The sequence below is a fragment of the Pelophylax lessonae genome (genome assembly GCF_965119305.1).
Source record: "Pelophylax lessonae genome assembly, chromosome: 3".
In the NCBI taxonomy this organism is placed as follows: domain Eukaryota; kingdom Metazoa; phylum Chordata; class Amphibia; order Anura; family Ranidae; genus Pelophylax; species Pelophylax lessonae.
The window spans coordinates 458,109,389-458,136,587 of record NC_138770.1 but is presented as its reverse complement, the minus strand read 5'-3'; the positions used below and the strand labels follow the sequence as shown (position 1 = coordinate 458,136,587).

The 27,199-nt window shown below is 42.2% G+C and overlaps 1 protein-coding gene across 1 annotated transcript in view; it reads left to right on the top strand.

The window, feature by feature from the left end:
• The window catches only part of AGPAT4 (1-acylglycerol-3-phosphate O-acyltransferase 4), a 152,788-nt gene that overhangs the window by 62,950 nt on the left and 62,639 nt on the right, over nucleotides 1-27,199 (top strand). The window contains exon 4 of the mRNA XM_082249109.1: nucleotides 22,769-22,938. Coding sequence (XP_082105235.1) covers nucleotides 22,769-22,938 — 170 coding nt within the window. The remainder of the gene's footprint in view (nucleotides 1-22,768; nucleotides 22,939-27,199) is intronic.

The window sequence follows — 27,199 nt, the reverse complement described above, 5'->3', positions numbered from 1 at the left end:
CACAATGGCAGAAAAGTTCTTGATGAACTTCCTATAGAAGTTTGAAAATCCAAGGAATCGCTGTAAGGCCTTACGAGTTGTTGGTATAGGCCAGTCCAGAATACAGGATATCTTGCTCATATCCATCCTAATTCCGGTTTTGGATATGATGTATCCTAGGAATAATATTTCTTCTTTATGAAATAGGCATTTTTTTAATTTCACGTATAGATTGTGTGCGAGTAATCTGGATAACACAAGTCTTACATGTTTTATATGTTCAGAGAGAGATCGAGAATATATAAGTATATCGTCCAGATATACTACAACACAGACATCAAGTAATGCCCCGTACACACGTGCAGATTATCTGAAGACTTTTGTCTTCAGATTTACCTTTTCTATGTAGTGCAAGGGCCTGCCGGATTGCATACAAATTGAAAGTGTTTAGGTTTGACCTCATATTATATGGTTTTGGTAAGTCTGCAGACAAAAGTCTTCAGATAATCTGCACGTGTGTACGGGGCATAAGTCTCTAAAGATGTCGTTTATGAACCTTTGGAAGGCTGCGGGAGCATTACACAACCCGAATGGCATCACAAGATATTCGAATAATCCGTATCTGGTTCTGAATGCTGTTTTCCACTCCTCTCCGTCACGGATTCGGATTAGGTTGTATGCCCCTTTCAGGTCTAATTTAGAGAAGTAAGTAGCCCCATGCACTTGTTCAATGAGTTCAGGGATGAGAGGTAAAGGATAGCGATCCTTTATTGTAATCTTATTTAATTGCCTATGATCGATAATAGGCCTAAGACTTGAATCCTTATTGCGGACAAAAAAAAGTCCTGCAGCTGTGGAAGAAGTAGAGGGTCTGATGAACCCTTTTGTCAAATTCTCATCCAAGTATTCCTTGAGATGAGGAAGTTCATCCTGTGAAAGAGGATAAACATGACCGAAAGGCAATTTACTGTTAGGGAGTAGATCGATAGTGCAATCATAATCCCTATGGGGAGGCAACATTTGAGCATTTTTTTCAAGGAATACTTCGGACAGATCCTGATAGCATAGTGGTGCAATCTCATCTGACACCACAGACAGGATCTTTCCATAAGATGGGAGGTTACACGTAATCTCACAATAGTGAGAAGGGAAAGACAAAGTCCGTTTTTTCCAATCTATGATTGGTTGATTTGTGTGTAACCAGGGGAGTCCCAAAATAATAGAAAAATGGGGTGAAGATAGTATATCAAAAGTGGTGGTCTCCATATGAGACTCGTTAGTAGTGACCAGGAGTACTTGTGTCTGGTTGGTGATTGGACCAGAAGATAGTGGGATACCGTTAATGAAACTAACAGAAACAGGTTTAGGTTTTGAAATAATAGGTATTTTATTTAAGGTAACAAAACATGTATCAATATAGTTTCCACAAGATCCGGTGTCGATCATAGCCTTGGTGGTAATCCTAGTCTGGTCCCACTGTAATGTCAAATGAACAAAGAGATAGGGGTTAGAAAAGGAAGTCGTTAATCCTCCTAGCAAAACATGTGAACACTCACCCTCTTTTTTGCGGACAAGGGGACAGACGCTTATCAAATGATCCGGGGATGCGCAGTACATGCAGAGGTTTCTGGATCTTCTTCTGGCTCGTTCATTAGTGGATAAAGGTGGGCGTATGGTTCCTACCTCCATGGGAGTAGGGTCAACGGCCGAAATCCGAGAAGGACTAGACAATGGCATTCCCATTTTCTCAGCCCTTCTTTCACGCAGTCGCCTGTCGATGTTGATACTGAGTTGTATTAAGGCATCCAAGGTGCCAGGTAAATCCACTCGGACGAGCTCGTCTTTAACCGCTTCTGACAACCCGAGTCTGAATTGAGTTCGCAGAGATGTATCATTCCACCCTAAATCAAGGGTCCATCTTTTGAACTCCGCTACAAAGTCTTCTACAGGTCTCTTCCTTGTTTTAAAGCCCTCAATTGAATATCAGCAGTACTCTGCCTGTTGGGGTCATCATATAAACTAGCGAGTTCCGCTAGGAATAAAGAATAGGAGTTCAGAAGCTGATCATTTTTCTCAAAGAGAGAGTCTGCCCAGGCCCGTGATCACCCGTTAAGTATGAGATAACGGTATAGACTTTAATTTGATCAGTAGGGTATGTACGAGGTTTTAACAAAAAAAGCAATTGACATGCGTTTTTGAATTCACAAAATTTTTTCCGATCACCTGTAAACACTAGAGGAGGGTTTATTTTAGGTTCAGGGGGTTGAGCAGCAGTGAGCCGTGAAAGACGGGTTACCTGCTGTATCAGTCGGATTTTCTTCTTTTACTTCAGTAAGAGCAAGCATTAATGCATTTACTTGTTGTGTTAATTGTGTCACTTGAGTGGGTAATTCTGCTGAATCCATTTTTTAGGTTCGTTCAATCTGTAACGCTCCTGCGTTTTTGTAGTAGGCTGGATTTGCAGCTGCAGAATCTCCACTCAGTAGTCATGTAGAGATGTGTTGAATAACCAGATCCAACTCTCCAGACTCATCACTGTGGGCCTGTCAGCTTCAGCATACAGATATACACACTCAATAAGATGTTCCTGGAGTGATAGGATGTATATGTTAGTATGAAGATGATGTGCTGAAGGGACAGGTGTGAACAGTGACAGAGATGGTAAGCACTTGATAGAAATGTTCAGGAGAGTATTAGATGGTATTAGGTAGAATGCAGATAGGTTAGTAATCGAGTAAGGTAACAGGTGGTAAGGACAGCAGATGACAAATACAGGATAGACTAACCCAGTGCAAGGATAGATGGTAGTAGGCTCAAGAGCTAGCAATCTATGTAACAGTGCAGATGATAGAATTAGTATGCATAGATAGTAACAGTCCTTAATGTGCAGAGGTAGATAGTGTAAGTAAGGTTATGGAGGATTCCCCTGTGGGGTACTTATCACTAGTAAGGTTAGTAGTAGAAGGGTCCAGTAATGAAGGAGTGATCCAGTAGCGAGATACAGGGATCAGTAGCGAGGTTCCGGTCTGTTTCCAAGTAAGAGAGAATAGCTGGAGGTTCCGGTAGTAAGACAAGCTTGTAAGCATGTGGACACACAGGCAGGTTGAACGAACGATGTGAGAGAGAACGCCGGCGGTTGAAATAGCCGCTCTGCGGCGCTCGGCGATGACGTCATCCGTCTTAAAGGTGTATGTGTACCACCTAATTAGAAAGGTGGGACGCATATTTGAAAGAAAAGTGGAAAATAAGGGTACCAGAGGTACCAGAATCTTACAGTGGCTACCTTTAGGACGTGATAGGGGTGTCATCACACTAAAATTCCAATCTAAAGGGAACAAAGAAGATTTGGTTCAATTGATACAGAATCCAGAATCTCCAAACTCCTGTATCAACGAAAAGCCTGCAGACAACAATTTTTTTTTTTTTGGGTCATTCAGATACAAGAGCATATCGTCTGCATACAATGGGACATGTTCTTCAAATTCTCCTATTTTCAAGCCTTTGACATTACCCTTAACTTTACAACTAACAGCTCAATGGCCAATGCAAATGGGAGAAAGGAGATGGGGGCAACCCTGCCTGGTGCCCCTGTGTATCTAAAACGGTTCTGAAATTAGCCTATTAACCCTAACACAAGCCATGGGTTCACAGTAAAGAAGCTGTACCCAAGAGATGAATATCGGGCCAAACCCAAACTTAGCCAAAAGTGGAAAGAGGTAACCCCATTCTACTGAATCAAATGCATTTGTATCTAAGGATGCTATCACTCTACAGGCAGTATTATCATGAGTTATCTGTAAATGTATGAAGTCTTCTAAGATTTAATTTAGGCATATCGGCCCGGCATAAACCCAGTCTGATCCGATCCCACCAACAATTGATCAGACTGCAGTCTCCTTGCCAAAAATGTTGCCAAAATTTTAACATGTTTAATTAGTGTTAATTAGGGAAATGGGCTGATATAATTCACATTCCAAGGGATATTTCTCTGGTTTTGATATTAGTATTAGAAGTGCCTCTCTCATGGATTGGGATAGCTTGCCTTCCTTAGCAGAATAAAGACCCGATGTAGGTGAGGTACTAAATTCTCCTTTATAGAGTTGGTACCACTCCACTCAACTATCTAGTCCCGGTGATTGATGGGAATGAAACCTGTCATGTGTGATGGCTCGTTCTAAAAGTTCTCTAGTGTCCTAGGACAACATGAGCAGATCTATAGAGGAGAGATATTACTATTCATCTCTCCAGCCTGTGATTGATAAAGAGTTTGATCGAACCCCACGAGGGTATCCAGAACCTCCCGGGAGTCATCAACAATTCATCCCTCCAAAATTTCTAATACGCACAATTCATCCCTCCAAACTTTCTAATACGCACAATAGAGATTAGAGTATAGCAAGGTCTCCCTAGGAATGCCAAGAGGCTCCCTTTTTTGTCTCCAAATGCAAACATTCAAAAATACTCCTGATTTTTACTAAATTGTTCTGCTAACAGTAACCGAAGTATGTGTGTACTCTTGCCACGGCATGGGTGGCCGTTCCTTCAGAGAGCATGCGCCGATGAAGTCATCGACTGCATTAAAAGTAAATATCTCCTAAATGGTGCAAGTTTAGGAGATATCTAGAGTACCTACTGTATAGGTAAGCCTTTTAATAAGGCTTACCTATAGGTACAAGTTCTAAGAGAGGGTTTACAACCTCTTTAATGTCTAAACCGCTGAAAAACAAAAGTGAGTACACCCCTAAATGAAAATGTCCAAATTGTGCCCGATTAGCCATTTCCCTCCCTGGTGTCATGTGACTCGTTAGTGTTACAAGGTCTAAGGTGTGAATGGGGGGTAGGTGTGTTAAATTTGGTGTAATCGCTTGCACTCTCTCATACTGGTCCCTGGAAGTTCAACATGGCACCACATAGCAAAGGATCTGAAAAAAAGAATTGTTGCTCTACATAAATATTTTCTAGGCTATATGAAGATTGCCAAGATCCTGAAACTGAGCTGCTGCACTGTGGCCAAGACCATACAGCGATTTTTAACAGGACAGGTTCTACTCAAAACAGGCCTTGCCATTGTCTATCAAAAAAGTTGAGTGCACGTGCTCAGCGTCTTATCCAGAGGTCGTCTTTGAGAAATAGACATTCCTGCAGAGGTTGAAGGGGTGGGGGTCAGCCTGTCAGGGCTCAGACTATAAGCCGCAAATTGGTCTGCATGGCTGTTGTCTGTCAAGGAAGCCTCTTCTAATGATGATGCCCAAGAAAGCCAGCAAACAGTTTGCTTAAGACAAGCAGACTAAGGACATGGATTACTGGAACCATGTCCTGTGGTCTGATGAGACCAAGATAAACTTATTTGGTTCAGATGTTGTCAAGCGTGTGTGGCAGCAACTGGGTGAGGAGTACAAAGACAAGTGTGTCTTACCTACAGTCAAGTATGATGGTGGGAGTGTCATGGTCTGGGGCTGCATAAGTGCTGCTGGCACTAGGGAGCTACAGTTCATTGAGGGAATTATGAATGCCAACATGTACTGTGACATACTAAGGCAGAGCATGATCCCCCCCCTTCCCTTCGGCGACTGGGCCGCAGGGCAGTATTCCAACATGATATCGACCTCAAACATACCTCCAAGATGACCACCGCCTTGCTAAAGTAGCTGAGGGTAAAGGTGATGGACTGGCCAAGCAGGTCTCCAGACCTAAACCCTATTGAGCATCTGTGGGGCATTCCCAATTGAAGCGCAAGGTCTGTAACATCCACCAGCTCTGTGATATCGTCATGGAGGAGTGGAAGAGGACTCCAGTGGCAACCTGTGAAGCTCTAGTTAACTCCATGCCCAAGAGGGTTATGGCAGTGCTGGAAAATAATGGTGGCCACACAAAATATTGACACTTTAGGCCAAATTTGGACATTTTAACTCAGGGGTGTACTCACTTTTGTTGCCAGCGGTTTAGACATTAATGGCTGTGTTCATTTTTAACAGCAAATTTACACTGTTATATAAGCTGTACACTCCCTACTCTACTCTACATTGTAGCAAAGTGTAATTTCTTCAGTGATGTCACATGGAAAGATATAATAAAATATTTACAAAAATGTGAGGGATGTACTCACTTTTTTGAGATTGTGTGTGTGTGTTTCTATATTTATATAATTTTACTTGGGCGATGACAAAAAAGCTATCCTTTTTCATAGAAGGTTCATTTAAAGTCTTATTATTATTAAATTTATATTATATTTTATATATATATATATATATATATATATATATATATATATATATATATATATATATATATATATATATATATATATATATATATATATATTATTAAACACTCCTCATTATGAATATGAACCTCCTCAAGCAATCGTGCACATAATAAACCAATAAGAATCTTTCTCCTGATTTCCAAAAATTGTAGATTTTAAGTTTCAACATATGGTCAAGTTGGCAGTTCAAGGCAGAACACTATATTCGGTCCTCCACGGGTATTCTAAATGTTTCAACATGAACTCCACAAGCAATTCAGAAAGAAATTATGAGAAAAGATTCTTAGGTCTTTTCACACTTAAACGTTTTTGTAGCTTATAGCTCAAAGCTCAAAAAAACTCAACAAGCAAAAACCTATTTGTTTTAATTAGCCCTTGTTCACATCTGAGAGACCTGCAATGCTTGTGTCTCAAAGTACATGAGCTATTTTTCAGGCAGAACAGTTTTTGTCCCCATACAGTGGGGATCGAAAGTTTGGGCACCCCAGGTAAAAATTTGTATTAATGTGCATAAAGAAGCCAAGGAAAAATGGAAAAATCAAAAGTTAAATTTTATTTTCATAATTTTACACTTTCAAAATAACAGCAAACAAAAAAATGGCGTCTGCAAAAGTTTGGGCATCATGCAGAGTTAATATCTTGTACTGCCCCCTTTGGCAAGTATCACAGCTTGTAAACGCTTTTTGTAGCCAGCCAAGAGTCTTTCAATTCTTGTTTGAGGTATCTTTTCACATTCTTCCTTACAAAAGTCTTCCAGTTCTTTGAGATTTCTTAGCTGTCTGTCACGCACTGCTCTTTTAAGGTCTATCCATAGATTTTCAATTATATTGAGGTCAGGAGATTGTGAAGGCCACGGCAAAACCTTCAGTTTACTCCTCTTGATATAATCCCCTGTGGATTTCGAGGCGTGTTTAGGATTCATTATCCATTTGTAGAAGCCATCCGCTCTTTAACTTCAGCTTTTTCACAGATGGCATCCAAAATTTGCTGAAATTTTATTGAATCCATCTTTCCTTCTACTCGTGAGATGTTCCCTGTGCCACTGGCTGCAATACAACCCCAAGCATGATTGATCCGCCCCCATGCTTAACAGTTGGACAGAGGTTCTTTTCGTTAAATTCTGTGCCCCTTCTTCTCCAAACCTACCTTTGCTCATTCCGGCCAAAAAGTTAAATTTTAACCTCATCGGTCCACAGAACTTGTTTCCAAAATGCATCAGGCTTGTCTATATGTTCATAATAAACAGGCAAAAAATTTGGGGGAGGATACCCATGTATTTCCAAAGCTGCTGCAGCTATGAACCAAAAGACATGTATATTAAAAAAGAATAGCGCGCAAATGCAAAAGAAATTACTACCAAATCTGAAGAGTCCATAAATAAAAATGGGGGTTTGGTCCCACCATATGACCATATCGTGCTCAAGCCCACTACTGCGTCAAAGTACCCCATTATCAGTGGGTCCTACACTATCCATGAAAAAGAGATGAATCCAGCCTTTCTAACCCTTTCTAACATTGTCTATATGTTCATTTGCAAAGTTCAAACGCTGATTTTTGTGATGAGGACGTAGAAGAGGTTTTCTTCTGATTACTCTTCCATGAAGACCACATTTGTACAAGTATCTCTTTATAATGGAATAGTGTACCACAACTCCAGTGTCTGCCAGATCTTTCTGGAGGGATAGTGCAGTCAAACATGGGTTTTGAATTGTTTTTCTCACAATCCTGTGAGCTGTTCTGTCTGATATTTCTCTTGGTCTTCCAGATCTTGCTTTAACTTCCACTGTTCCTGATGACTCATTTCTTAATTACATTATGAACAGAGGATATTGACATCCGAAAACGCTTTGCTGTCTTCTTATAGCCTTATCCAGCTTCGTGAGAGTCAACTATTTTCAGTTTGTTTTCTAGACAACTGCTTAGAAGATCCCATGGTGCTGATTGTTGGGGCAAGGTCAGATGAGTCTGGGCATTTAAAACCTTGGAGATTGACATCACCTGGTCTTCCCAGACGATGATTGAGAACAATCCATGACACTGGCAGGTCTCAGCCTTGCAAAGGGGGCAGTGCATGCTATAAATTCTGCAGGGTGCCCAAAATTTTGCAGACGCCATTTTTTTGTTTTCTGTAATTTTGAAAGTGTAAATGATGGAAATAAAATCTAACTTTTGTTGACCTATTATAAGAATGTCTAATCTGTAATTTGATGCCTTTTGGAGATTTTTCCATCTTTCCTTGGCTTCTTTATGCACATTAATACAAATTTTTACCTGGGGTGCCCAAACTATCGATCACCACTGTAGTGCATGAAATGACACTCGCATACACGACACTTCAGCAGTGCGAGCTTGAACAGACTCCTCTCGTTGACTTCAGGATGTGGCGTCCATGCGCAGGCTCCGCACTCATTTTTTCAGTGAGTTATTGGCACTGAATTTTATGATATTTTATTGGCGTTTGTGTTCAGTGGAAAACCCTTTATGTAAGCTGCCATTGTGTTTTATATAGTGTAGTTTGGGGTTGCGCTGATTATTTATTTATTTATTTATATATATTTTTTTCACATAACCCAATATAACACTGAATTTCATATAATAAACCGTGCAATGTCACATGAGTCCATGAGTGCAAAATCTGCAAAGTTTAAAGTGAGTGGATCAACTATGCAAATTCATACAGGAATGACCCAAAATGGTCCAATAATTGCAACAATATACAAATGGTGCAAAGAGTGCAAAAATAAAGTGCTAATCAATGCTGGACAAAAAGTGCTTGTGCGTTTCCTCCACTGAAAGAAATGGCCGCTCACCTCCTGTTGTGACCTCTGTTTTACCAGCGGGTCAGAATCAGCATTTTCACAAAGGGGTATTGCACTTACATAGGAAGCACATGAGCTGTGCAGGCTGTAAAGGCACACTAAAAGTGAGTGAGCCTTCCGTGAGGTGCATCGGCTGTTTGGAGCTACCCTGGATGACCTCATTTAAGTTCTCACAGGGGGGGGAAGAGTACTTTTTCTTCCGCAGGCTACTAAGGGCAAGGAACATCGTCATAGACGTGGGTCTTCTTTCTCGTCTCAGAAGAAGTTTTTTTTCGTCCCTCGGGGCCAACTGACAGGGGCTCGAAGCCCTTCACGGCCTCCCCTGGAGAATCCAAACTAACCTGGACTGGCAGGCTGGGAGCGGGCTTCTCCAGACCCCCGGACAAGGCTCCTTCAGTATGAAGGTGCGCCCTTACCCATATTGGTGGTGGGAGACGTCTTCGCTGGTTTCCGGACCCGTGGACTTCCCTGGTACAAGACAAGTTGTCCCACAAAGTAATTTGGTCCGGCTACAAGATCGAGTTTCGCTCTTGTCCCCAGGCAAGGTTCTTTCCTTCCAACTTGAGCTGTTCCTGGACCGTTTACAGGGTCTGTTTGGGGTGGTATAAGACCTGTTCAAGGGATGATTGTCTTGATTCCGACTTTGAATCGTTTTCAGGGTTTTTACTCAAGCCTGTTCAGTTCCCAGGAAGGAAGGCAAAGTGCATCCTATCCTGCACCTCAAGGGGCTAAACTGCTTTTGTGCAGGTTCAGAATGGAGTTCATTCGAACAGTGGTGGCATCCCTACGTCAGGGGGATTTCCTCAACACTATCGACATCAAGGATGCCTACCTACAAATTCCAATATGTGCCATTCACCAGCGTTCTCTCCGCTTTGCTGTGAGAAAGGAGAATTATCAGTTTGTGGCGTTATCCTTCAGTCTTGCCTCTGCTCCTCGGGGGATCGCGGTTCTGGGCTACTTGGATGATCTCCTTCTGCGAGCGGAGTCTTTCTGCTCTGGTGGAAAACCTGTAGATCACAGTGCAAAGTCAGCGGGAGTTTGGATTCTGAATCTTCAGAAGTCTGCTCTGGTTCCATCCACAAAGCTGAACTATCTGGGCCTGACTCTGGCCTTAGTCAGAGTGCTCCTTCCTCTGGACAAACTCCAGAAATTGCAGGCTGCAATTCATCTCCTGCTGTCCAGCAGATGGTCATCCCTCCGGACTTGCATGCGGGTGCTGGGCCTGATGGTTTCTACCTTCGAGGCGGTTGCGTTTGCACACTTCCATACGAGGTCCCTGCAAAGCGAGATTCTGACCAAATGGGACAAGACTCCACAGTCTCTTGACAATCAGATTTAGCTGAGTCGGGGAGCGAAGGAGTCCCTGAGGTGGCTTTGTTTTCCAGAGCTTCGGCTGGGTAAATCCTTTGTCCCCTTGCATTGGACAGTGGTCACCATGGATGCCAGCCTGGCCGGCTGGGGAGGCATCCCCGGCAAGCATTCTTCTCAGGGGATCTGGACACTGAAAGAGTCCAGACTACCGATTCAATGTCTTAGAACTCCAAGCGATCAGACTGTGTGTGGACCATTTGACAAATTGTCTTCAGGGTTGTCCAGTGCGCATTCAATCAGACAATGCCACGGCCATGGCTTATGTCCATCACCAAGGGGGTACAAGAAGTGTCCTGGCAGCTCTCGAGGTAGCTGGCATTCTAAGGTGGGCAGAATGGTTCATTGCAGCCCTCTCTGCCGTACACATTCCCGGCTTGGAAATTTGGCAGGTGGATTACCTCAGTCAGCAGGTGTTGGACCAGGGGGAGTGGTCCCTTCACTCAGAGGTGTTTCATCAACTGTGTCTCCGGTGGGGCACCCCTGAGGTGGATCTGTTGGCATCTCAACTCAACCATGTGTCAGCTTTGGCAGTCTCCTTCCAATGACATTTGGCCACACACTCCCTGGTGCGTACCTTTCTTCAGGGTGTCCGACATTTAGTTCCTCCAGTGCGGGTTCCGTTGCCGCCTTTTGGATCTCAATTTAGTGTTTTCGGTTCTCCGGAAGCCTACCTTTTTGAGAATCTTCGGGAGCTTCCCCTGCTTACGCTGTCCCAGAAGGTGGCCTTTTTGGTAGTGGTCACCTCTGCGCACAGGGATATCGGAACTGGTGGCATTATCCTGTCGTCTTACCTTACCTGGGGATTCACAGGCATAAGGTAGTTCTTGGCCCCTGTCCGTCGTTCCTCCCAAAGGTAGTTTTTGATTTTCATTTGAATGAAGACCATGTGTTGCCTTCCCTGTGTCCCAGGCCTAAACGTCCAAAAGAAATTGCCTCGCATGCATGCCTTGGATGTGGTCCAGACAAATAGGGTGTACCTGGCAGCTACGGAGTCTTTCACGAAGTCAGACTCTCTATTTGTGTCTTACTGATGGATCTTGTAAAGGGTTGTCTCCTTCTGTCTCCTTTCCAGATGGATCAGACAGATGGTAATTCAAGCCTTTTCCATCGGGGGTCAGGTTCCTCCTTTCCCTGTCAAGGTGCACTCTACTTGGGACGCTTAGTGCCTCCTGGGCTTTCCATCAGTGATGCAGGTTTGCAAGGCGGCCACCTGGTCGTCGGTGCACACTTTCACCAAGTTCTATAAAGTGGATGTATTGGCATCTGCAGATGCTTCTTTTGGCTGAAAGATTTTGCAGGCTGCAGTTTAAGAGGACTTGATCCTCTTTGAGGGTGTATTGTTTTTTTTCAGGTGGGCTCCAGTTGTTTTGGTTGAGCTCTTGTTGCCAGGTTGGCTACTGTTTAGCCTTGGGAATTTTTTTGCTGTTCTCACCTCTCATGTTTTACACTGCTTCGGGATGTCCCAATGGTCATGAAGATCAGGAGCTGTGTCCATCAATGAATGAAAGCGAAAATGGGATTTTTGACTTACCGTAAAATACATTTCTCTGAGGCTTATTGATGGAAACAGCACCCACCCCTCTGTGGAATTATAATTCTCCTGACACTGCTTGTAACTAAACAACTGAGTGCATGTAGCAGAGTCCCGAACCTGATCCGAGGCCAAGTTACTGAGCGGGCTCTCCTTGCGGCTAAGTGCGGCACACCCCTGAAAGTGGTACAGAAGGTATAGCTCCCAAAGTAGCACAGGTTGCCAACAGGGTGCTGAAGAGCAGGATACACAGAAAGGCAGATGTGCCTTGAGACTAGCTCCAGAGGAACTTGGCAACATTGTGCACAACTGGAAGCAGTGGTAAAGCCCAGGCCGAGGATCAAACACGGGTAGTCAGTCCGAGGATAAGGCAGGTAGCAAAAACGGTAACAAGCCGAAGTCACAACAGGGAAGCAGGCAGGAGAAGACGGCAAAGTCTGTAATGTGAGTTGGGGTCATACACAGGAAGGCTGACAGGTAGTAAAGAGAAGTCCTTGAGGCAAGCTGGGGTCATACAGTATATGGGTGATCAACAGGAGCAAGATTGGTGAAGCAAGCCAGAGGGTCAACACCAGGAGGAGGAGGAGATCAAACAGGGTCAGGAGCAAGCCGGGTTACAACAGGGAAATCCAAAAAGAATCATGCAGAAGCTCGGGAACACGGGAAGGCAGACGACAATCCAGCATTCTGATGGATCCCACAACAGTCTTTTATAGTCCAGTAAGTGGCCACATCTGTCACGCATTGCGTGCGCCATGGCGTTCGCCAATTCGCCTCTGCGTACGCCCGTTCGTTGCTCCTGCACCAGGGCGCACAGGAATGCGCCCATTTGTACTACTGACAAACATTGCCAGTTCTCGTACTGCCATTTCTCTGATACAGATAGGGAGTATACCCCCTGGGACTGCCCATGGGCGTAGCCAGATTTTTTTTTTCTGCCTAGTGTCCTACTCCTATAGGTGGCAGTATAACCCAATAGTTAAGAATATCAGGAGCTGTGTCTGTCAATGAACCACAACAGAGAAATGGATTTTACGGTAAGTCAAAAATCACATTTTTGCCTAGGCATAGAAACCGGAAAGTAACTGAAGAAATGTTAAAAAAAAGAAAAAAAAAAAAAGGTTTAAAACAAGCAAATATGATATACTTTCCTTTTCTATTTACTTTACTTTTACTAATTTACTTTCTATTTACTAATGCTGGTGCGCTAAACTTATGGATGCGCTGTGTAACTTAACAAGTATTAAGTAAATAAATCACTAGTGCTATAAATCAACAAGCAAAGTGATGTGGTACCCAAGAGGGTCTCAACCAAAATGATAATGAAAAATGATGAAGAGTCAATACATAAATACACTCCATATGAACATATACAATAAATGGTTGGACTCTTTTCACCTTTATTATTAATCATTTATTGTATATGTTCATATGGAGTGTATATGATTTATGTATTGACTCTTCATAAGAGCATCCAAAAGTTTAGTGCACCTGCTTTTTTTCCTCTTATATCTGTTCCCATTTGGATCTAAGGTTGCGGCTTTACTTATCTAGCGCACTTTCTCTACCCACCACTATTTACTAATGCTAGCAGCGTGAGGATTAAAAAAATTCAATGTTGATTGAGAGAATGAAGTTCCACTTTTAAATAAAAGCCCTAAACATCAAGTCACATTTTATGTTTTTTTTTTTAACTTTCCTTTAATTAGAAAAGCGCAATTTAAATGTTTCCATAGACAAGCTACATATTGTAGTTAGGTTGAAAAAGACACAACTCCATCTAGTTCGACCAATGGAAGAAAAAGGAAAACCTCCATATACTGTATAGTATTCTGTGCACAAATATGCCTATCGTACAGTACCAGAAAGTAAACCACCAAAGCTAGCCAGCGTTAATAAAGTGTTTCACACTAATAAAACAAAGGAAAAAGTAGTGTGGTGCTAATAATAAAATTAGAACAAAATTTTACTAAACACCTTCTTCACTATGCAAAATACACAAAATTATTACAATATTGAATGTCTTTTGTTATAGACCGTCCCAAAACCCTATAATCCCAACTTCATAGAAAATGAAACCTCAGCTCTCAATTATATTTAGTAAATCTATAAGCAAAGTCTTCACTGAATACAGTAAAACTGCACAGTGAAACGCCTGACCATCGGGCGGGTGCCATTAATCCTAATTGCACACCAATACTAAAGCAAAGAGCAGCGCTACCAAGATTTAAAAAAAATGTATAAATGCAAATGATCACCTAACTCATACAAAGTTGCCATCATTGGCACACCCCCTGCAATGGAAATCGGAACCGCGCTGTACTAGCTGTTCCCATGCGGGCTGCGATTTCCAAATTGGCGCAGGGAGTTCTTTCCTGCGTTTTACACAGCCCATTGGGCTGTCATACCTATCAAACCGCAGCCCACATGGCCACGTAGATGTGAACCTAGCCTCTGTAACAAAGTGTTCTTTTTAACCACTTTACCACTAGAGGATTTTGCTGTCTTACGTCTGGGCCACTTTTTGCGATTCGGCGCTGTGCGACTTTAACTGACAATTGCGCGGTCGTGCGACGCCATACCGAAACGAAATTTACGTCCTTTTTTTCCCACAAACAGAGCTTTCTTTTGGTGGTATTTGATCACCACCTGTGTTCGATTTTTACTTTTTGCGCTATAAACAAAAAAAGAGCGTAAATTTTGAAAAAACAATATTTTTCACATTTTTTTTTTTTTTTTATATGAAATTCCCCCCAAAAAAATGTAAAAATCAAAATTTTTTTAAATTTTTGGCCAATTTGTTTTCTTCTACCTATGTTTTGGTAAAAAAATTCACAATAAGCGTATTTTGATTGGTTTGCGCAAAAAGTTATTGCGTTTACTAACAAAGGGAAAGATTTCTGTCATTTTTGGTGGGTTTTTTTTAACGCGTAATGGCGGCGATCTGCGATTTTTTGCGGGACTGCGACATTGCGGCGGACAGATCGGACCCTTGACTGACATTTTTGACACTTTTGGGGGTACCAGTGACATTACTGCAGTAATCAGTGCTATATATATGCACTGTTACTGTAAAAATGACTGGCAGGGAAGGGGTTAATTTTATTGGAGAGGGAGGGGTTAATGTATGCCTGGTGCTTACTGACGTGTGTGGGGGGAGGTGACTGTGTGACACAAGGACAGATCCAGGGTTCAGCTATGCCTGTCACTTGGGAGATCCGCCCGCTTGTGTTTACACAAGCAGGCGGATCTCCACACTAGATCCCCGACGATCGGGGAAGAGCAGCGGCGCTCGCCGCTGCTCCTCCCCTGGCCCGACTCCCGCTGTGACTGAATACAGCGGGAGCGAGCCTCCGGCACTCCGGAGAAAGGGGAGTGTCTGACGACGTAGTACTCAGACGGCAAGTGATTAAATACCAATCCTGAACGTGGCCAAACAGGTGCTCTTCAGGACACTGAAAACTGTATAAAACCTTCACCACAACGGGAATGCAATCTGCTCACCTTACTGCCAGGACCCCCCTAAATACAAGTGGTCTATCACTCTCTCTCCTCATTGGCTGAGACAGCAGCGGGCGTTTGTGCCTCCCGCTGCTGTCAGTCAGTGAGGCAATGGTGAGAGAGGGGCTGGGCCATGGCTCTGTGTCTGAATGGGCACACACAGCAGTGACTCAGCTTGGGTGTCCCCATAGCAAGCTGCTTGCTGTGGGAGCCCTTGGCAGAAGGGAGGGGTCAGGAGTGTCGGCGAGGGACCCAAAAAGAGGACGATATGGGGTGCTCTGTGCAAAACCACTGCATAGAGCAGGTAAGTATAACTTGTTTGTTGTTTTTAAACTGGAAAAGCCGAGACCTTAGTTTCACTTTAATAAATGAACCCAGAAACCGTTTTCTCCACTGGGTCATTGCTTCTACCAAGATGGTATTGCAGGGATTACATAAACGTCATTCTTCTAGATAGCCAAAACTCAAAGAGAAAAGAGGGAAACACTCGATGTTCACTGCCATAATTTATTAAATATAAGCTCATACTCAAAAAAACTCACATATAAAATGTAGCCATCAACATCATTGACCACATAGAGATAGTATTGTATCCCTGTGAAGCCCAAATAATGAGAAAGGATCTCTGTTCCAACAAACTGTTGTCCGCCCATAAATGTGATGTCCGAAACAGGTACTACCCTTACATGTTAAGTCCAGTCAGGGATTTTTTTCAGTTTCTGACATGATATCATTGTTTTCTGAATGTTCCCATTCTGTAAACTACCAAAACTGAAACCGAAATGGGCAATGATCATGGCATGTCTGTCTAGGTAGTTTAACCCAGAGACTAATGCTGGCCATGCACGCACAGAATTTCGGCCAAAACTGGTTGTTTTCGGAAAGATCGTTCAATATTCATGCCGTTCGTGAACCCAACTTTACCAACTATTTCGACCATGGGCCCGGCTGATGTCGATGGATCTGAAGCAAAAACCTTTATCGTTTCAACTAAAGTGTATACGTGTATGTTATAATTGAAACAAAAATAATATTCTGTCTTTATATGTTTTTATTGTTATTGAACAATCCACGAGTTTATTCTATCAGTTAGTGGACAATTTGCTTTCGAGCGACGAATAATCGTTCAGTCCGCAAACAGCCGAAATTCTGTGCGTGTATACCCAGCATAAGATGGGCTAGCTGATATATAGCCACTACTTTACATTTTAAGGCAGCTAGTTTGAGTATTTTGTATATTATGTGAAATTTTGAGGGTATATATTGCGCTCAACAACAATATTCACAAAAAGTGCATGAGTGCATATAAATAAATATGTGAATAAATACTTATATAAAACAGTCCAGATGTGCTTAATATCATCGATAGCAATTAAAAGCCACAACAATTGATAAAAGCACAAACCCAGCATAAATAAATAAATATAAAAAGTCCTTTAAGTGCTTAAATTACAAGGTGATAATATGGTTATCCGCAGCAATAATTAAAAGCACAGACTTCATAGAAGTGGTGTTAAAAACCTTCACCTTCACCCAGTGTTCTTAATAAATACTCCTTACCAGAAGGATATGACCCCTTGATTATAGGGGGTCACAACAAACATTGGTATCCACAACGAATCCGGATCATCCACATAACTTTTCTTCTCAAACAGCAAAGATGTGTGACCAGATAATAGTGGAACTCCAATTAGAGGACTAAACTACACACTTTGGCTCCGATCATGCAATTTATCTTCCCACAATCTATTGTTCTATGTTCTGACCATCTCCAGCCGCTCTTTGCTATGAGGATATGAATCATTCACGGCTCTATCAGTGGAAGGCATTATGAGGAGCTGAAAGAATATATACGATTTTATACATTAGCCACGTTGTCGTGCCGGGGGATCACAAACGTTCTGCAAAATTTAATTAATTAAATTTGTTATTAAACCCTAGAGGCAGTATTTCGAAGTATTCAATGTATGTGATTGAAGTGGAATGCTGTGGAAATGCACTGTAAATAGAGACAGGTGTAAATGTGCTTAAAACACACTTCACAAATAGATTGTGGGAAGATAAATTGCATGATCGGAGCCAAAGTGTGTTGTTTAGTCCTCTAATAGTCCACTATTATCTGGTCACACATCTTTGCTGTTTGAGAAGAAAAGTTATGTGGATGATCCGGATTCGTTGTGGATACCAATGTTTGTTGTGACCCCCTATAATCAAGGGGTCATATCCTTCTGGTAAGGAGTATTTATTAAGAACACTGGGTGAAGGTGTGGAGGTGAAGGTTTTTAACACCACTTCTATCAAGTCTGTGCTTTTAATTATTGCTGCGGATAACCATATTATCACCTTGTAATTTAAGCACTTAAAGGACTTTTTATATTTATTTATTCATTTATGCTGGGTTTGTGCTTTTATCAATTGTTGTGGCTTTTAATTGCTATCGATGATATTAAGCACATCTGGACTGTTTTTTATATAAGTATTTATTCACATATTTATTTATATGCACTCATGCACTTTTTGTGAATATTGTTGTTGAGCGCAATATATACCCTCAAAATTTCACATTTATAACATTAAAACGTTGTTTGTTTTGCTGCTCCCAGTACGGAAGGCATTCCTACATATTTATAATTATTCACAGATTTATTTATTTAATTTTGTATTCCCGATTATTACATTTTAATTTGTGTATAAGCACCCATTTGCGCAGTTCGTTTTGGTTTATCACCATTTTTTCTCATTTTGTATATTATATCAGTGCACCTTATCGTGTGCAACATTTGTTCCCTTACTGACAGAAATATTGTCTGACCTTCCTTGTTGGCTGCTTAAGAACTGAAGGTTTATACAGTCCATGGGGAAAATGAGCTGGTGTAACTAGTTGTCATCCCACTTGGGACGTGTGGAGCATAGAATTACATGTTCAAGTGTCAAGTGTGCTAAGCATTTAATAGAAAACACTCGAACACTAGAATAATTCCAAGCTTAAAGAAGGCTCCCAGGAAAGGAGTGCATGTGTCTCTGAGGAAGGAATCATTAAAGGAAAACATTATAGACAACTTTTTAGTTTGGATAGAGTAATTGGGGGTTATAACACAGGTAAGGTTTTTTTTTTTCTTTTTTTGCCATCTGTGTCCAATTGTTGAGATTTAACTTCACTTCCTGGCCAATAGCCAAACAGGCATTGGGAGGAAATGCTTGCAAATGAATAGAATCTCTTGCCCCCCCAGGTCGGCAAAACTAGTGCCCCCATTGGAAGTTTCCCCCTCTCACTTTTCTGGGGACAACCCAAGATTTGGGATTTTCTTTTACTTTCAATGATAATTGTAAACAGGACATATAGGGAGAGTGAATCTTTCTAACGGGGGACACAGACAGTAATAAAAACTGAAGTGTTCTGATCTTTCTCCCTTCTATCCAAAACTAAAAGTTTTTCCTTTTTAGTTATAGTAAGCCTGTTCTAGGCTGCATTACGGTTTTGGCATGACTCTATAGATTCAAATATAGGAGGGATTTCATACTTGCATAACAATACTGGCAGATAACATGACGTTTGAAAATCCTTTTGAGGGTTCTTGCATGTGTCCTGTGAGTTGTTATATACAGTGGGTACGGAAAGTATTCAGACCCCCTTAAATTTTTCACTCTTTGTTATATTGCAGCCATTTGCTAAAATCATTTAAGTTCATTCTTCTTCCTTATGAATGTACACATAGCACCCCATACTGACAGAAAAACACATAATTGTTGACCTTGTTGCAGATTTATTAAAAAAGAAAAACTGAAATATCACATGGTCCTAAGTATTCAGACCCTTTGCTGTGACACTCATATATTTAACTCAGGTGCTTTCCATTTCTTCTGATCATCCTTGAGATGGTTCTACACCTTCATTTGAGTCCAGCTGTGTTTGATTATACTGATTGGACTTCCAGATCACAATGCATGTCAGAGCAAATGAGAATCATGAGGTCAAAGGAACTGCCTGAAGAGCTCAGAGACAGAATTGTGGCAAGGCACAGATCTGGCCAAGGTTACAAAAAGATTTCTGCTGCACTTAAGGTTCCTAAGAGCACAGTGGCCTCCATAATCCTCAAATGGAAGACTTTGGGACGACCAGAACCCTTCCTAGAGCTGGCCGTCCGGCCAAACTGAGCTATCGGGGGAGAAGAGCCTTGGTGAGAGAGGTAAAGAAGAACCCAAAGATCACTGTGGCTGAGCTCCAGAGATGCAGTCAGGAGATGGGAGAAAGTTGTAGAAAGTCCACCATCACTGCAGCCCTCCACCAGTCGGGGCTTTATGGCAGAGTGGCCCGACGGAAGCCTCTCCTCCGTGTAAGACACATGAAAGCCCGCATGGAGTTTGCTAAAAAAACACCTGAAGGACTCCAAGATGGTGAGAAATAAGATTCTCTGGTCTGATGAGACCAAAATAGAACTTTTTGGCCTTAATTCTAAGCGGTATGTGTGGAGAAAACCAGGCACTGCTAATCACCTGTCCAATACAGTCCCAACAGTGAAGCATGGTGGTGGCAGCATCATGCTGTGGCGGTGTTTTTCAGCTGCAGGGACAGGACGACTGGTTGCAATCGAGGGAAAGATGAATGCGGCCAAGTACAGGGATATCCTGGACAAAAACCTTCTCCAGAGTGCTCTGGACCTCAGACTGGGCTGAAGGTTTACCTTCCAACAAGACAATGACCCTAAGCACACAGCTAAAATAACGAAGGAGTGGCTTCACAACAACTCCGTGACTGTTCTTGAATGGCCCAGCCAGAGCCCTGACTTAAACCCAATTGAGCATCTCTGGAGAGACCTAAAAATGTCTGTCCACCAACGTTTACCATCCAACCTGACAGAACTGGAGAGGATCTGCAAGGAGGAATGGCAGAGGATCCCCAAATCCAGGTGTGAAAGACTTGCTGCATCTTTCCCAAAAAGACTCCTGGCTGTTTTTCTCCTGTTTTTCTGTCAGTATGGGGTGCTATGTGTACATTCATGAGGAAGAAGAATGAACCTAAATGATTTTAGCAAATGGCTGCAATATAACAAAGAGTGAAAAATTTAAGGGGGTCTGAATACTTTCCGTACCCACTGTATAAACACACATTCTCATTTTTCTGTCTATTGTCAGCAGTTTCATTGCCACCAGATCCTGGGTCACTCACTTTGGAGTGCTGGAGCATTGCCAAGCAAGAATGGCTGGGTATTTTGCCCAGAACACATGATTTTGGAGGTGGCTGAAGTACCTCTAGGTCCCTTCTTTTCACTTTCAGTAGGGTTTTTTTTTAACAACCGAGTCTCTTGTACATTTCAGTTCCATGTAACATTTAAAGAGTTAAATATTGTTCCTCCTTATCTTGCATCCAATTGCACATGCAGTACATGTAAAATTCTGAAACTAAAACAGTGAGAAGCCTACTGTTTTGGAGGGTAACCTTTTCCAATTGCAAGATTTAATGACCCATAAATGGTATAAGATCATCTCTGCAGTCTAATTGGATATCACATTCTATTGCCCAGGCCATGCATACTGGGATAAGGCATAATTAAACCACAAAGCAAACCTTATTTTATTGCAGTTTACTAATTCTTCGATGTGATGGCTGTTGGCCTTCTTTTTAAGGGCATTCTTTCCTTTTTCACCTGGTAATCCAGCCAGTAAGTCTGTTGTATGTCAACAGAACAAGCTCTATAGCAGTTAGAAGGTTGAGACAAACCATTTACCACTGACGGGTGCTTGCAATTGTCGGCTTTTATGTAAAACTTTGCTATGACTGCCGTGTGATCTGGAATTTGGCTTTGATTCGTTCGTGAAATTTTAAATCTGCTAGTCCATGTAATGTTCCCTTCCCCCCAGACTGACAATGCTGTTGTCCAAAGGTTCCTCTGTGCTCATTCATCCACAGTGGAGGCACTGGTACACACTAATAGATTTTTTTTTTTTTAAACTGACAGCTCACGAGGAGCTGCTGAACTAATTATGCAATGTTAGTACAGCAATCTCCTCTGCTGTGCTATTGTGTTCTGACGGGGCTTCTTGCGCCCTACTGCACAACTGACTGGCTTCTAGTGCTGCATTCCTCCCCCACCCAGTCTGAGCTCTTCTGTGCAGGGAATTTCACTGCTTGCATTGAATATATGTTCATAAATGTAGAACTGCATTTATGTGTCTTCATATCTGCCTGGAGTTCATCTTTAACTTTTTATAGATATGTATATGTAATTTTGACATGCACAATATGTGCAAATGTATAGATGTGTTACACAGTTGGCAAAAATGGTAACTTGCAATAAACACATATATTTGCTGCTTTAAATCTACAATATCTCACAAAAGTGAGTACACCCCTCACATTTGTGGAAAAATATATATTTTATTATCTTTTCATGTGACCAACACTGAAAAAATTACATTTTGCTACAATGTAAAGTAGTGAGTGTACAGCTTGTATAACAGTGTAAATTTGCTGTCCCCTCAAAATAACACAGCCAATAATGTCTAAACCGCTGGCAACAAAAGTGAGTACACCCCTAAGTGAAAATGTCCAAATCGGGCCACCATTATTTTCGAGCACTTCCATAACCCTCTTGGGCATGGAGTTCACCAGAGCTTCACAGGTTGCCACTGGAGTCCTCTTCTATTCCTCCATGATGACATCACAAAGCTGGTGGGTGTTGAGACCTTGCGCTCCTCCAGCTTCCATTTCGGGATGCCCCCACAAATGCTCAATAGGATTTAGGTCTGGAGACATGCTTGGCCTGTCATTCACCTTTACCCTCAGCTTCTTTAGAAAGGCAGTTGTCGTCTTGGAGTTGTGTTCAGGGTTGTTATGTTGGAATACTGCTCTGCGGCCCAGTTTTCCGAAGGATGGGGATCATGCTCTGCATCAGTATGTCACAGTACATGTTGGCATTTATGGTTCCCTCAATGGACTGAAGCTCCCCAGTGTCGGTAGCACTCATGCAGCCCCAGACCATGACACCACCATGATTGACTGACTGTAGGCAAGACACCTGTGTCATTGTACTCCTCACCTGGTTGCCGCCACACATGCTTGACACCATCTGAACCAAATAAGTTTATCTTGGTCTCATCAGAACACAGGACATGGTTCCAGTAATCCATGTCCTTAGTCTGCTTGTAGCAAAATGTAATTTCTTCAGTGTTACATGAGAAGATATAATAAAATAATTACAAAAAAAGTGACAGGTGTACTTTTTATGAGATACTGTATATGCTGGCAAAAAGGCTATACAATGGCAGATTATTTTCAATATGTTCTGTTTTTGTTTTTAGAATTGGTGATGTTGTTGGAGTGGTGGTCAGCCACTGATTGCACTCTGTATACTGACATGGAAAACTACCCCAAATATGGCAAAGAAAATGCAATAGTAGTTCTAAATCACAACTTTGAAATTGACTTTCTATGTGGCTGGAATTTTTGTGAAAGATTTGGTGTTTTAGGGGTGAGTATCTGTTAACTAATTGTTTTTTTAAATGTATCTGCACAGTGTGAGCTTCAACATCACGATGTGTATATATTTTAGTTTTCATCCAAACTTTTGTTTCCTTAAATATACAACCCATATTCTTGGAGGCAGCTTCTTTCGACTGAAAACATGAGAAGAAAAAAGATCTACTTTAGAATGTGGCGATGATATTGCTAAAAACTGAGTAAAACTTGGGCTGTACTTCAAATTTTTCACTCTCCCACAGCATGCCAATTGTTATCAACTCTTTGGTGATTGCTTTAATATTTTTTGTGGTTCTGTGTGGATTTAAAAGGCTCATGATACGCTTTTAGGCTGTTCATGAAATAAAGGTTTCCACATTTATCATTTCCACACATAACATTTTAACCTTCCCCCATCCGCGCTACAGCCTATATACGGCTGCAGCGCGGACTCGAATTTTCGGGAGGCCGTTTTTAAACGGCCTCCCAGTGACACGCCCCCCGCGCGCTCCCGCGAGCGCGCTGCGGGGGAAATCTGTGTCGGCCGTGTCCCTTGGACACGGCCGATCACAGATCGTGGTGAATGGCCAATCACAGCGGCCATTCACCACGTGATCGGGCCGTCCAATGAGCGATGATCTCATATGTAAACATATGAGATCATCTCTCATCGCCGGCGCTCCTTCCTCACACAGAGCCTGCAGTGTGAGGAAGGAGGGGGAGCCTCACAGCGCCGGGGACACAGGAGAATTTAATCAGGGCACTGATCACCAGTGCCCTGATTACTAGAGGTAAAAACACACACACAGTCCCCCCCCCCATCAGTGCCCACAGTGCCCGCCATCAGTGCCCCCCATCAATGCCCACAATCAGTGCCCATAGTGCTGCTAGTCAGTGCCCATCAGTGCCTGCTCATCTAAGCACTGATGAGCACTGACTGGCAGCACTATGGGCACTGAGTGTGGGCACTGATGGTGCTGCCCATCAGTGCCGCTCATCAGTGCCACCCGTCAGTGTCCAGTGCCATCCGCCAGTGCCCATCAGTGCCGCCTATCAGTGCCCGTCAGTGCCACCTCTCAGTGCCCAGCAGTGCCACCTCTCAGTGCCCAGCAGTGCCGCCTATCAGTGCTCATCAGTGCCGCCTATCAGTGCTCATCAGTGCCGCCTATCAATGCCGCCTATCAGTGCTCATCAGTGCGGCATATTAGTACCTCCTCATCAGTGCCCATAAGTGCCACCTCATCAGTGCCCATCAGTGCAGCCTCATCAGTGCCCATCAGTGCAGCCTCATCAGTGCCCATCAGTGCAGCCTATCAGTGCCCATCAGTGCCGCCTCATCAGCGCACATCAGTGAAGGAGAAAAATTTATTTTCAAAATTTACTCGCAGAAAATAAGAAAAACTTTTTTTTTTTCAAAATTTTCTGTCTTTTTTATTTTTTTTTGTAAAAAATAAAAAACCCAGAGATGATTAAATACCACCAAAAGAAAGCTCTATTTGTGTGAAAAAAATGTTAAAAATGTCATATGGGTACAGTGTAGCATGACCGTGCAATTGTCATTCAAAATGTGACAGCGCTGAAAATTGGCCTGGATGGGAAGGGCGTTTAAGTGCACAGAAGGCAAGTGGTTAATATCTGACGTTCTACCAAGATTGAAATGGAGTGGTGTGGGACAGAGTATATTGTGTGTGCGTTTTAATTTATCAAGTTTCAAGTTGTGCTGTTATTTATATCTCCTTCTGCTAAGTGGATGCTTAGTTGCATTATCATTTGAGCCTCTGATGTTCAAGTCCTTGGTGAGTGTAAATATTTTAGGCACACTGCGATGCATGCAGCAAGTGCTTGGTTTGCCATTGTGCATGAACCTTCACCTCTAACATTCACACTTTGCATATGATAACTAAACACTGAGTAATCCACTTTGTAATCTAAATGATTGCATGATTTCATGCAGAAACATATCAGAGGGGTATCTGATGTAGGTGCAAAAAACAATGAAGGGTGGCCATTTTGAATGTTGCTTGACTCCATTAAAATGTTAATTTGGTGATTTTACAGCCATGGTAATACCGGTAAGTTGTATAGAATATTTTTCTTGAGAATGGGGTTCTTGGAGTTGAAATGTAATTTACATACTACTGATCTTGGGAGGTACATTTTTTTTTCTAGTTTTTTTTTCACTGCCATTGTTTTTTTTTTAAGTGTTTACTGGATTGTCATCACAAGAAGGTAGGTGAAACTACAGGTCCCTTGTACATAGCATCAATACATATTTATCTTTTAAACATTTGAGTCTTGCTGAGCCATTAGGCTGCTAATTTTTCAAAAATAAGAAAATGCAGTTCTAACATGACATTTTTGCCTACAACTCCTAGCACTCCCAGATATGAGGGGGACACCTGACATTTCCCTGCACCTTTCAAAACCAATTTGTTCAGTGCCCGAGAAGGCTGTAGCCAGGCCCACGTGTTGTAATACAAGGGGAAAGAGAAGTGTGCATAGTCTGTGTTGTGCTTCAGGTTCTTCTCAAGCCTCTGCCAAGGTGCAGTGTAGAAATTATTGGATACTTGCAGTAGCTTACTTGCTAAACAATTAACCTTTGACTTTGACTAATTAAAGAAGTTTACCCCCCCCCCCCCCCCCAAAAAAATAAGTCAGCAGCAGCTACAATGACTGTAGCAGCTGACTTTTAATAAAAGGACACTTACCTGTCCATGTCCTCGCCTGAGCTGGTTTCTTACTGTGTAGGTGCGAGCCGCAATGCGGCTTGTGAATGGTACCGTAGTCTTCTGGGACCTGTGATATGTCCCTGAAGACGGTGTGGGAAGGAGGGAGGGCTGAACTTCTGGCTCAGATCACTGCAGTGCATCTGACTGGAAGTGGGAGCGAATACCTGTCAAACCCAGGTACCCACTCCCCTCTACAACCCCCAAAAAAGTGCTAAATGTGGGGCAGTGAAGGGGAGGGGGGGTGCAAACATGCAGAACCCCCCCCCTTTGGGTGAAGTTCCACTTTTAGGGCAAAATAAGCGTCAAGGGACAATTCACATGACCACGCAGCCCTGTATAATGTGGAAATGTGGAGAACCAGGGAGCCTATAAAGTAAATGCATATGCATTGGCTGTACAGACTCACCCTCAGTCGATCCACGGGCTCTGCGTTCAGGTCCATGCACATGTCCCTGGGTACCTGTCAAACTTGGCTGTGTGGGTAAATCCATACAGCCAGTTTTCGTATGAATTCACTCATATGAGCTGTCTGCATGTTGCTCAGTGCTAGTACAAAAGGTAAATGGCTCTTGGGCTCCATGTGGATAAGCCCTTAGTTTAAATAATCCTGCTAGAAGGACACAAGAAAATAAGAGGGAAAATATGATGCATCTATTTGTAACAAAATGTACAGTAACTTGAACATTTTGGAGAGGGATAGACTTACAAGCAGCTATCCCTGAAACCCATGACCTAAGTTCTGTTGCTGTATTCAGTACTGTCGTTTTTATTGTGAGACTTTCTCCATTAACTTGGGTATATATTTATTTGGAAATTGATACATTAACGTTTGTAAAGTAATGTCCTTCCTGAATGATTTATCTACATTATCTTCCATGGATTGATGCCAAGCACACATTTTACAAAAGTTCATGTGTAGCTACTACTAGTATAAGATTTCATTTAATGGAATCAAATTATTAAACTAATGTTCTCCCTAATGTTCTAATTTTGAAATGCTTCCATGAGGTTTTTTGTCTAATGCATTTCTTTGAGTCTTTACAGCACATTTGCTTTTGTAGCATTTACTCTTTATTCTTGTATGTAAACCCCCAACAATGAATTTCATTTATTTGTTCTCTTTTGATTTGTTTAATATAAATAATTTTTAATTGAGTTTTAAACATAATTTACAGATATTGTAAATTATTGATAGATATTGTACAAGTCTTTTCCAGGGACTCCAACTATTAGTAGTGACATTAAGAGTTAGTAGCAAGTGCGTACATATTTTCACACGTGAAGTGTTGGTGAACTAAGGACACCACTTCTGGTGTCAGGGGGTTTTGAGAAGATTTCTAGTGTCCTATAAAAACTAGTCTCGCTGCTAGCAGTACATGAACTACTGTGTTTCCCAAGGGACTTGGGATACTTTATACCCAGATTCAATAAAGCTAATCCTGGGGAAATCGGTATTGGGAGGGCCATGATGTTTAGGAGAATTCAAAAGCTAGGAAGCCAAAATTTAGCTAGTGACTCGCAGGTCCACAGTAAATGATAGGCTAC